At 50.8% G+C, this 12,430-nt stretch overlaps 1 protein-coding gene across 1 annotated transcript; it reads left to right on the top strand.

Moving 5' to 3' along the window:
* Positions 1 to 1,263: 1,263 nt before the first annotated feature.
* On the top strand, positions 1,264 to 5,647 carry LOC149808809 (uncharacterized). The gene is made up of 5 exons (XM_089995139.1): positions 1,264 to 1,824; positions 2,877 to 3,199; positions 3,687 to 4,014; positions 4,816 to 4,986; positions 5,480 to 5,647. The coding sequence occupies exons 1-5, from the start codon at positions 1,264 to 1,266 to the stop codon at positions 5,645 to 5,647; spliced, it is 1,551 nt and encodes a 516-aa protein (XP_089851265.1).
* Positions 5,648 to 12,430: the final 6,783 nt, after the last annotated feature.

The raw sequence follows: 12,430 nt of genomic DNA, 5'->3' as shown, positions 1-12,430 counted from the left end.
TAGTTGGCAGTCAGTAATGTGCCTGACAATGTACCATGCCTCTACCAAATCGCTTCGTGAGGTTGACTGTGAGAGTTTCTGCTGGAAGTACTGCATCGGCAGGGCTTTTCAAAAGAACGCAGCTCAACCCCATTTCTATGCCGAAAATCCATGCATTTTCAGGTTTGTGGGCCTGCAAATCACAAGTCTGGCAAAGTGCTATGAAGCCCTCGATGAAGCAGGAGCGGTCAAAGCTTGTACCGTACAACTCCAAAAGTATACCGATCAGAAATTCATCAGCCACACATGTCTCTTTGCTGCCATTGATGATACCGATTGCCAATTGAGCAGGTTGAGCGAACAGCCCTTTCTGTGTCACACGCAATGGTGTGAATCTTGTCGCTATCAGCCCTCAACAAGCACCAGAAGTCATGGCTGCAAGGGAAATGGTAAAGGTTGTGAGGAACGGCAACAAAGTCTGACTCGTTGTTCTGTTTTCAGGTCGTCGACAACGTGGGGAAGCTCTCAGATGGGGGCTTCAACACGTACGTGACGGATGCTCAGAGAGGCTTCGTAGTCATCATGGTTGCGGGGCTCGCAGCAAGTCTTGTTCTGTGCCTCATGTACATGCTCATTCTTCGCTTTTTCGCCGGCCTCATGGCGTGGATGACCATATTCCTGATCAATGCCCTTGCCGTAGCTGTCACCGTTCTGTGTGCACACAAGGCTGGACTTCTGGGATCATCGGCAGGGGCGTTGGGGGCTTCCTTGGATCAGACTCTCGTCACATCCACTGGCGGCTCCCTCACAGGTACGGACCTTGCAAAATGCATACAGGTGCAACAGCACCGGCAAACGTTGATGATCTGTTTATCTGCCACTTTCATTCAGCATGGGAGTTAGACGAAGACATGTATACAGTGATGACAATAAAACTGTTCGACGAACGAGTAAACAGTCTTATCAACTCAAAAAGACTCTCTAGATGTGGCAAGGACCTACTTTAGATATCTCTAGATATCTCAGCACACAGTAGTCAACCAGCTAAGACGGCACGTTGCGCAGTACAGGGGCAGAGAACAACATGAACAAGCGACCGCGAAGGAGAGATCGCGACAGCTGCATCACCTGGACAAAGTAGCCATTGCCGATATTTTCTGCGTCGCGTGGTCACCACAGCATCTGTTTGCATCATCCAATCAACAGAAGGACAAGAATGCCACACAGCCATGGCTTTTGTTTCACCGCTCAAGGGGCCATGCGGACCTGAGAAAGCAACCCTGAATGTCTGGCATAGTTGATGGCATTATTCATGCTATATTCGCCAAAAGCAAAGCCTCGCACACCGCATGTCAACCACAATATCTGTGTTCAGGCGACCAACAGAAGGTCATGAAGGTTGTAACGTACATCATGGCTGCAATCACTGTGCTCCTCTTCCTCTTCACTCTCATCATGATCAAGCGCGTCAAGATCGCAGTCGCATGCATAAAAGTTGCCGCATCGGCGGTCAGCTCCATGCCTAGCCTGCTGCTCTTCCCACTTGTCACGTTCGTCTCCTTCATCGCGCTCTTCGTGTATTGGGTCATCATCTTCACCTACCTCTGGAGTGCTGGCGACCTCATGGAAACGTACCGAGAGAACGCCCCCCCCGAGAAAAGCTACACTCTCAGTTCGTTGTACGACACGGCAGCTACAAACTCGTCCTTGCCTTCCTCGGCGTCCATTGCAAAGTTCTTCCCGGCTTCGCCGCCTCCTCCGCCGCCTCTCGCCTCAAACGTCACAATCCCCTGCTACGACAACCCCGATTGCTACTACTCTGTGCAATTCAACAAGAAGCTGCAGGCATGCGCCCTCCCAGTGCTGCGCCAGGCAGTTCGCTTTGTGGGGGTCTTTGTTCCTGTAAATGCATGATTATTTGGGGCAGAAACGGGGCCAAACCACCTTCTGGCGAAGTCTTGTGTGCTCCCCGTGATGCATCAGGCAGCACTGTGGGCTGTCTTGCCAGTTAGCTAGTCTCTTGTTAAAGCGGCCCCACTTGCTACTACTCTGTGCATCAACAAGGAACTGCAGGCACGCGCTCTTAGATGTCCCATGCTTCCTCGAGATGCTTTACGCACAGCGCTGACGATATTGTGCACGCAATTTTTGCTCAGAATGTATTGAGCTGAAGCCGCTGGCAAGCTTGCTCCTCGTGGCCCATAAGACACAACACGGCCGACCTTGTGCATGAGGCACAGTGCTGCTGGCATTGTGCACGCACTTGACGTGTCTTTGTACAAACCTTCTGCCATGGATCAGGCATGGCACATCCACATGGAATGCATTGCGCTCTTGAATCTCCCCATGCTCCCTCGAGATGCTTTAGGCACAGCGCTGCCGACATTGTGCACGCAATTTGTTGCTCAGAATGTATTGAGAGGAAGCTGTTGGCATGCGCCCTTCTCGTCCATGAGACACAACACGCATGATATAGAACATGGCCGACCTTGTGCATGCACTTTATGGGTCTGTTAACAGCACCTCTGCCATGGATCGGGAATGTTGAATGCATGTGATGTATACCTCAGGCAATACAAAAGCATGCCATGGGGTTCTAGAGGTAATCTACATGAGACACACAATGCAAAGTGGCCCATATCAAATGTCTGGCTCGGCCGTGCCCAACATTTGTTACCGTACTTGAAATCTTCTCCTTGGGGATTGCTCCACCCCAGCAATTGGCTCGGGGATGAATCAGGCATGGAAGATCCACTTGGCTGAGTGATCGCAAGCTGCTGAAATCCTAATCTGTTGTTCAGTTTTTCTGGACCGAGTGTGTGTTTTTTGGTTTTGAATCTATTGTGATTCCTTTACGTTTTGAACTATGCATGCCTCACGACGAGCACTGAGCGCAGTACTTGTTTGCATACCACATTTTTGGCCTACTGTGGACGAATCAGTTCATTATCGGTTTCGGATACGTCGTCATCGCCGGAGCAATCGCGCAATACTACTGGCACCGAGGGGTGCGGTCCGAGATGCCCGCGATGCCGGTGCTTTTGGCGATCAAGAATGCAAGCGTCTATCACATGGGGTCCATCGCGTTCGGCGCGTTTATCGTTGCGGTCATCCAGTTCGTGCGGCTCATCTTGGAGTACGTCGACAGGAAGACGAAGAAGATGCAGCAAGGCAACCCTGCAGCGAAGTGGGTCATGTGCTGCCTCCGATATTGCCTCTGGTGCGGTGGCTGTCGCTCAACGATGAAGCATGCTTCCTTGAATCTCATTTCCCTATAGCGATATGTGACTGCATTATGTGAGTTGATGATGATAATGGTATGTTTTCTCACACAACTACCGTCGCCGCAGCCACACAGGCATTGGCAACTCCAAGTAGTCCTGGTCAGGCACACCGCCAGTCCCATAACATGTTGCTGGACAGCACCTCGTGGGACTGGCGGCCTTTCTCTGTTCAGGATGTGCTCCATAATAGTTCTGTTCATCGTTTTAGGTATCCTCCTAAGAAAGCACTCAATACTCGGCACACTTGGTATCATTGATTAAGGGTAGTCGCCCGAAATGAAAGCCTTCAGCGAGCGCTGTGGGCTCTCATCGGCCCCGCCTTGCGTCGTTTCCTCGAAGCTTACACCGTTTGTGAGCATCACTCTGCAGTTCGCCAAAAAATAAAGCAATTGGTGCTCTCATCCGCTCTCAGTCTGCCCATAGGTACCTCGAGAAGGTGATGAAGTTCATCAATCGGAACGCGTACATCATGGTGGCCGTGAAGGGCTCGTCCTACTGCACTTCAGCAATCCGTGCCGTGAAGCTCCTTGTGTGCAACGCGCTTGCGCTCGCAGCTGTCAATGTCATCGGCGATGCTCTCATCTTCCTAGGCAAAATCTCCGTCGTGGCGGGCTCCGCTGTGATCGCCTTCCTACTCACCGACATGCATCGGTACACGGACCCTGGCAGCGATACATACCTCAGCTCGCCCGTCGTTCCTGTCGTGTTGTCCGCCGTCGCGGCGTACGTTGTTGCCAACATCTTTTTCTCGGTGCGCTCCAGCATGTCGGTGCTGCGCTGATACGGGACTCTGTCCCGAGATATCATGCATTTTTCAGAGTGTTAGGCCCGATAATCATACCGTCCGGCGAAACGATGGCTCGGGAGCCCTGATGTGCCAGCAGCAAACCCAGTGTGCGCTCTGCATTTGCACGTTTGACCAGAGATTGCAACCTGTGCCGCATAAGGCTGCCTCTTGGGCCACAGGCGCAGCCAGGATACTGTACTGTAACATAATTGGCTGCCCATTTGTTGGATCAGCACCCACGCCTTCAGATAATGAAAATTGGCATTTCTGATACCACATGTACGCTTCGGTACAGGTGCAGGTTGGTTAACATTCATTCGTGACCGTTTACATTTGGGCGCTCAGCTCCCCTCGCGAGTCACAAATGGCAGCACACACTGCACCATCACTCAACTGTCACACGAGACGATTGGGCGCGTCAGCGATGCAATCGATCGACTAGCAATGGCGGAGACCGCTGGGGTGTTGAGCCATGAGAACTAACCATTGTCCCATGGTCCAATAGATGCATCAAAGCTGATGCGGTGGTCTTCTAAATAGATACATCATTACATCACATCTTGAAAAGATGCATCACCATCAAATTGTCATGCCAGCTGCGGAGCCTTACACCAAATTGGCATGACAGCTTCGCTGCATGTATTGTACCTTAAAGCAACGGTTGATTGCCATGTCTTTTAGCTAGTCATATGCCAATATTCGAGATATCCACGTAGCCCTGGACATCGGCAGGATGAGATGGCTCAATGCCTTGTGTCTGTCCAGGTGTATGAGATGGCCGTTGATACTATCTTGTTGTCCTTTTGTGAGGACCGAGAGTCAAACAATGGGACACCGCAATTCGCTCCAAAGCTCCTCATGAGTGCGATCGGAAAGGCCAACGACTTCAAGCAACATCAAGAGCAGCGTAAGAGCCAAGCCATTTCAAATTCAAAGGTTGCAAGCGCTCCAAAAGCGCCTTCTGGGTAGGCTCGCAAGTGCAAGCATGAGAGTCAACGGTCAAACCGTTCAAGCGCGAGGTCAGCCATGGTTGTCTCGCCCGTTCTCAATGCCGGCCCTCGCGCCAGTGTTTCGTCAGACCCTTCAATCAAGCGGGTGGCGATGCCTGAAAATGCATGACTTGGGGGGCAAAAATGGAAATCGAACCCCATTCTGGCAGATCACTGCCTCTCATGTCTTGTACTTTGCGTCTTAAGAGTCATCGGTGAAATCGTTGCCTGGATGTCTAAACCAAATGAGTCGCAGATTTCCAGGCAACAGCAGCGGGGGAGGATTTGCACTGAAAAGTCTCAGGCAACCTCTATACTGACTTGGACACAATTGGCCCATTGTGAAGGAGGTGGCGGGCTTGTCACCTAAATTGAACTGGTAAATGCGTGCGCCTGCTAATGTCTCAAGACTTTAAGAATCATAGCGTCAATCCATGCAGTTTGAGGCTTTGGACCCATTGCTTCTGGAGGCGGATGCGAGTGGCTGTCAGGTTGAATTCCAAAATCGACTGTTTGCTCCTGTAAGCACGTGGGCCGTGCAAGGTTGTGTGCAGCTAGAAAGTGGTTACTTCCGGATCATCAGGTACCTGCTCGGCCATGCAGATTGACAGGCCCAGTGTTCACCAGGCAGAGTGAAATTGGGGTCCCAGCGCATGATATACATGAATTTGGGGAACGGAAATGGGGTTTGAAACCCATTGTGAATGTGCTGTCCAGATCCTTGCTTCAAGAGTTGCCAGTCATTGCAAGGGGTAAGCAGTAGCCCTTGGCAGCTCCCAAAATTTCTGAACTGTTTGATGTAAACCTGCACAAAAGCGCATGTGTGCTACCCAAATGCTGATTTTCATGCTACTTTTGTGTTGGAGCTGATCTGAAAAGTGTGCAGCCAACATACGCTATGGTAGCCGCCAAGGCACTGCCTGGTAGGAGGTGCTGGAAAATGATGATCATTTGCGTTCTTAGTCCTTCAAACATGTCCTGCCACCGTTATGATTGCCTTGCATCGAACAGCTAAGATTTCCCTTCACGCCTATTGCGAAAGACGTCATGTGCGGTAAACAAGCACCAGCGCACCAACTTGGATCGACAGCTTCATAATTGGGCGGATGTGTCAGGCACCTTTGCGCGAGCCCCACAAGCTCGAGTTCTTCACAGCGTCAGACGCCGTTTCATCTTTTCAAGAAGGCGAACGCCATGCCAAGTGACGATTGAACGAATTCGAATGAGAGACCTTGAGATGCATGACGCCGAATTGTCAGATCGGTAGCGAGGGCAGCAAATCATGAAGTCATGGGGTCCTCGAGAATCAAATCTTTCATGCTCTGTTGACAATATCACCTCTGGACAGGGGTATACCAGGCCATGCATGGAACCATATCCATGCTGGTGACGATACGCAATGTCGAACTTGCGCTAATGTGACCAGGTTCACTCTTTCGCTTGGTGCCTTGCCAGGACAAGTGTGCTGTGCACAAACGGCAGTCGCTAAATGGGACACAAGTACGAACTGACGGACCCGTACGTACTTACCAAAACAAATGTTCAATTCTCGAGCGCCCGAATTCCTAGGTTCTCAGACATTGTTTGATAAATCGCGATGATATATGCCCCCCCCGGACAATCTTGCTTGACGTGCTTGACGCCAGCGCGCAAACGCGCCAGTTCGCGATGACGTCCGCCGTCAGCCATTCCGCGTGATGGCAGTGAACGAAACTTCCAGCAACTTACAATAATTCTTTACGCAAAACGAGGGTAACGGCAACAATGTTGGTCACCTGTGCAACCCCGAGGCACAGCAGGGTGTGTTGATGTGCAATTACATAATGCAGTTATGACGTAACGGGTGAGGCAGCATGTCACTGTCAGGGACACGGATGCTCGCAACAACGCTTACTGATCTTTCGGCCAGCAGGCAAGAGAAACTGGTCGAGAAGAGAAGCAGCATACCGGTGTGATGGCACATGTATTGTTTGAAGGGTTGCTAACAAAGTAGGGCGAGGATAGCCAGCAGGGTTTCTGTGCATTTCCTATTGTCCCACGCACTTCCTTTCGACGATCCGATCCATGTATCAATAAAGTAGATGCGACAAGTCAAAGCACATGCTATACATTACCCCTAGGTTGAGTGCTGCACGCAATAGATATGCGCAGTGGGTGCCGCTCCGCTAAACTGCGCACAGTGAAGCGTTATGTCACTTCCAGCCCTCATGGCACAGCCAGACGATGTGATATCGTTTGACAGCAAGGAGTCGGCGAACTACGTTGCGCACTTCTCTCCAAAGGTTATGAATAGCACTTCAAATCCGGACTATTTCCCCACAGCTTTGCGACTAGCGGAAATGCAAAGCGAGCTGGACCTTCTATCCCCGAACTCTTTGTACAGCGATCAGAATAATAGCATGTCCGGCAATGAGGACGACGTGGAGGCCGATGAGCATGTATTAGGCGGGCACTTGGATAATTTTGACGCTTCTTGGTGCGACCAGCAGGTAAGGCATACGCGCCATCGATACATGTTACAGCCTTGTCATCAGCAATGAGTTCCTTTCCTGTGAAATTTCAATCACCTGCACTGTCATCAGCTCTGTGCAGCTTCTGGCGTGTCACGTTCCTGAAAATACGCGTCGTGTTGATGTTCAGGCTGAGTCCGAGTCAGCTAAGCCCACAACTGCGGATGGTTTTTTCACCAGCAAAGGATCAGCTCAGTTCACACCGCAAACGTCAGCCGAGCGCGCATCAAGTTCCGGTTTCGCAAAGTTGGACTTGAGACGACAGATAGTGAAACGCGAAAGCGCCACTGGTGACGAAGCTGGTGTCTTCGCCCTACAACCATCACTCGAGAATGGTTCGACGGATCAGGAGGACTGGCCGGGCGATGCCACTCTGTCTCTGGATCACATCCCGAGCATTGCTCGAGGCAATTCTTTAGATAGTGCCCAGCTCTGTCACGACGAAGCTCACGGGCAGCGCAGCAAATATCGTGGTGTATCCTATGACAAGAAGAAACGTAAATGGCGCGTTCAGATTAAAGTCGCTTCTCTGGGACGTAGTGGCGTCAGTGTCGGGTACGATCTCGACGCATGGAACAACGTTGCGGTTTCGGGGTGGCATTTCGACGCATGTTCGACCCAACCGCTGGACGTGTCCTGCTGGGGGTGCCTGGTGACTAACTTCTAAGCGCTGTGCCTTTTAACCCTTCCTGCTGTTAAATTTCACGTAAAGTATTGCATTTGTAACGTTGTACTGCGTCTTTCATGGTTCATTTGCGAGCAATTGCCGCAGGGCTTGCCTTCAGGGTTGGCTGTGTGCGTCGTGTGAAACGTTATATCGGCTCTGCATCGCAAGTTTGCACTTGGACATCGTCCCCGTGTACCTTTACCTGTTTGTATATGCCGACATTGAGTGCCTGGAAGGCTAATGGCCAGTTTTAACCCTCATCATGCGCCACCGTCATCTCACTGAAGAATCATGTTGTCATGCGCTTGCCAAAAGTCTATGTCACAAAGCTGTCTGTGCAGCGCGAAGTACTCCCGAATCAGATGGCATCCATCTTCACATGTTGCTTTTGGTTCGCGAGCCTTTGGAGGGTTGAGATGTTTTGCTGTCCAAGGGGAGGGATCAAGCAGCATGGGTTGCACAGATTGTGTCAGCAGCCTCATTTACCTCGAATGCACAGAATCGTTCTCAAAACATGGTGAAGATGGCTTTGGTACCTCTGGCAATGCCGTGAACCGGGTCTGCAAATCAAACACTCAGCCAGTCAAAGTCTTAGGTTTGCTTAGTGTTTCGGTCTTGTAATCCTGTTTCACTGGTCTGGGGCACAGCTCTTAAAAACTTCCATGGTGGCAGTCGTCGATACCACCACCTGGGTTCAAATTAAAGCCACAACAGCCTGGAAGGCGTAGACGCCCTTTATTGTACTAAAGGGCCATCTGGCAGCACCCCTTATTATCAATTGTTGTCAGACAGCGATACTGCACTCCATTATGCCATCACAAATGGCTGATCTGCGTGACGAATGTGCTCACGGTTACTAACACATACTTGCATAGTCAAACGTGACACTTGTTTTTGGCGAGGGTAGTGGTATCACTGATTTCGGAATCCCAATTGCCACAGTGCGCGGTTTTGGAGACATTGCGAGAGTGTTCCCGATTGATTCATGGCCGACATCATGTGTATGTGGTAGTGAAAATTGACACTGCATCATGAAACATGGCACCTTTCTGAATGAAGATGTGTTCCGTGTATGGCGCTGCGGATGCGGTAGTGTTTTGTTGTGAAGGGATACGTTTCGTAGGGTGAATACCACACTCAGTTACACTACATTTTCAGTAGTGATCACTACACTGTTGTAATGTGTACGTACAACACACCACAAACATTTCTAGTGTACGTACAACATTTCTGCTACGTTATTAGTACTTTTCAAAGGACTGTGTCCTGTACTTTGGTACGCAGAGAGACAGCGAGTCAGCTAGTCCAAGCCCGTGCCTCAAGCCGTAACACAAAAGCCTCAACACACGCATTTTGCCCTTGACTTGCTTATCGACCTGCGGCTGTGTGTGCAGGTATTTTGACACGGAGGAAGCGGCAGCAAGAGCCTATGACCGAGCGGCAATCGGTCTCCTGGGGCCGCAGGCGAGCAGCGCGACGCTTAACTTCTGCATGGCAGAGTATGTCGGTGAAGCAATCCCGACGCTGACCGGCAAAACTCGTGAGGAGGTCAAAGCCACCCTCAAGCTCGAACGGTCCAAGAACCCGCGTCGCCGCCCTGCCTCCCGCCACCGTACTTCCAAGTGCGCTGCTCAACTCTCTGCAAGAACTTGCTTCCAGATCTTGTGTAGCCATACCCCCAATTGTTTGCACCCCCTGATTTGGTGGGTGGCCAAGGACGCGGTCTACATGAACGTCAGCAACTCGCAAGTGCAACTTGGGAGTCATTGGTACCTCAGCAATCACGCATAGCAGTAACCCGAGGTTGTCGTCGTGGTTGTTGTGTTCCAATGTTTTGTGGGGTAGGGCTTCTTCCGCCAGAAGTGCTCGGTCGCCCATGTGCCTCCAAGGCCTACTTCCAGGTTCTGCATGCTCCAATGTATTGTAGTCCTATTTGCTTTGGGTCTTCGGAACAAGGAGATGCTCCACAGCATCTTTACGTCAGTTCACAAGCTCCTGCCCCTTCGTTATGCATGTGGATGCAGCAGTGATGAAAGCATGTCATCACCAAATTTAGACAAGATCGACATGATCGTTTCGATAGCTCAGGCTGAAAATCGAAGTCAGACAAGGTCACAATGATCGTGTCAGTAGCACAGGCTGAAAATCAACTTTAGATCATCATGCTCATCAGAATACCACACCTCCGGCTCTTGCATACCGTACTGCCGCTAAATATTCAATCGAAATCGCAAATAAATGGCCGTTTGAAATATTCTCATCCTAAATCTCCAGAAATTTTTGGTCAAAAAATGGCGACTTAACCTAATTTTTGGGGCTATCATAATAAGTAGTCCCGATTTATTGTACCTACAGTTGAATGGTTTGCGGAATTCGGACAAAGTTTGAATATCAGCGTGATTGAATAGTTAGCGGCGATACGGTATGTACGCAGCAGCAACGGTGTACTGCGAGTGCTGACCAGCGCTGCAAACGGTGCTGCAGGTATCTGGGAGTAGGGTCATCGAATCGGCGAAGTCAGTGGCAGGCGAGGATCCTGTACCAAGGGAAGGTGACACACTTAGGGTACTACCGCACAGAGGAAGAGGCCGCAAGGGTGTACGATCGGGTAGCCATCTCGCTCAACGGTTCCAACGCGCAGACAAATTTCCCGCCGGCAGATTACGTCGGAAAAAACGAACACACGTTCTCGGGGCTGTCTCGGGAGGAGGTTCAAAGGAGCCTTGGTGTGAAGCCGATGGACAAGAGCTCTCAGTTTCGAGGGGTCTCCAAGAAGAAAGGGAAGTGGGAGGCCAAAGTCATGGTCAATCGAAAGTGCGTCTCTCCTCAGTGAATCACTACTAGGGGAGTCTCGAGCCAGTCATTTCTAGGCTTGTTTTGAGCGAGTTACTACTAGGGGCGTTTTGAGTCACTACTAGGGTGTTTTGAGAGGCAGTTTGGCATTTGTTGTCAGGTCACATGCCGCCCTCATCGCCTCTTGCTTTTGCACCTTGAAGCTGCATTAATGCATCGGCACATTTGTCGAAACTTCTCTGCATCTTGCGACGAGCACCAGGCAGCGCCTCGTCGCCAAAAACAAAACATGCAAGCCATGCAGCTAACTACAACAAAGGTAGAAAACGCCTCCACTTGGAGCACATGCAGTTCTTGGACGCCATTTCATGTGACTGTATCCCCTTGAGCACACTGATGTTCACCATCACTTTCTTTTCACTGCTCTAGGTACCTGCTGACCCATGTGTTGGGTGTTGGCATATGGCCATTCGACGACCGTTGCTGATCATCAGGGTACGTCCATATATGCCAGAGTTGCAGCTTAGCTGACATTCCGAGCTTGGAATTTTCATTGCTTTTTATCTGCTGTGATGAAAACCCCTGATGTGCGCTTGCAGGTGGGCATACAGGGAGCTGTTCGACACCGAGATGCAAGCAGCACAGGCGTACGACGATGCGGTGTGGCGCCTCAAGCCAAAGGAGGCGCAGTCGTACGTCAACTTCAAGGGCAGCCCGCCCTCAGACTCCCCGCTCCTGGATGGCACACCCACTCACACTCACGACCTCGATGAAGAAGAGGCGGGCCTCTCTGGCGAGGTACCTCCCTTCAACGAAAATGACCCGTTTCATTTCAGTGAGTAAATGAAACGGGTCAGAATCAAGGCATTGTACATGTTCTCGCTATCATCTTCTTTCTATGAGATTTGGAATCTGAGTCCTCTCGCATCGAGTGCACCGTTTGAAAGCCCTTGGCTTGTTTGCCACATGCAAAAGCTTGCCTATGCAAGCTTTTCGAATTCCAAAGAGCTGGTCCATTGGTTACGGGTAGTTGCGAGGCTGGCACGTTGTTACTTTCATTGTTGCATCAGCCATGACGGGGAGCCACCTCGCATACTTGCTTTCATTGTCACCTCAGCTGTGATCCATCTGGCGCCATCTCCCATCAGTTGGCCCGTGCGTTCACGACTTCCATTCTCGCCTAGGGATTGCGTGAAGAAAGCAAACACACGTCCGCCAGATTTATGGAGCATGCGCCTGCAACATGCTTGTTAAGCCCACCAATAGTACCATACTCACAAGCACTACCACTCTTCCTTCAACCTCGCTCTTGAATCCAGTATGCATGTACATCGTTGGTGCTGTCTGCACACCGCCCGTGGCCCAGGTGACACGGAAAGCGCACACACCTTCCAGATAAATTGATGTTAGAGCTCAGGCTA

The sequence above is a fragment of the Nuphar pumila genome, unplaced genomic scaffold (genome assembly GCF_984573655.1).
Source record: "Nuphar pumila unplaced genomic scaffold, dmNupPumi1.hap1.1 HAP1_SCAFFOLD_2171, whole genome shotgun sequence".
NCBI classification, from domain to species: domain Eukaryota; kingdom Viridiplantae; phylum Streptophyta; class Magnoliopsida; order Nymphaeales; family Nymphaeaceae; genus Nuphar; species Nuphar pumila.
This window is presented reverse-complemented; position numbering and strand designations above follow the sequence as displayed.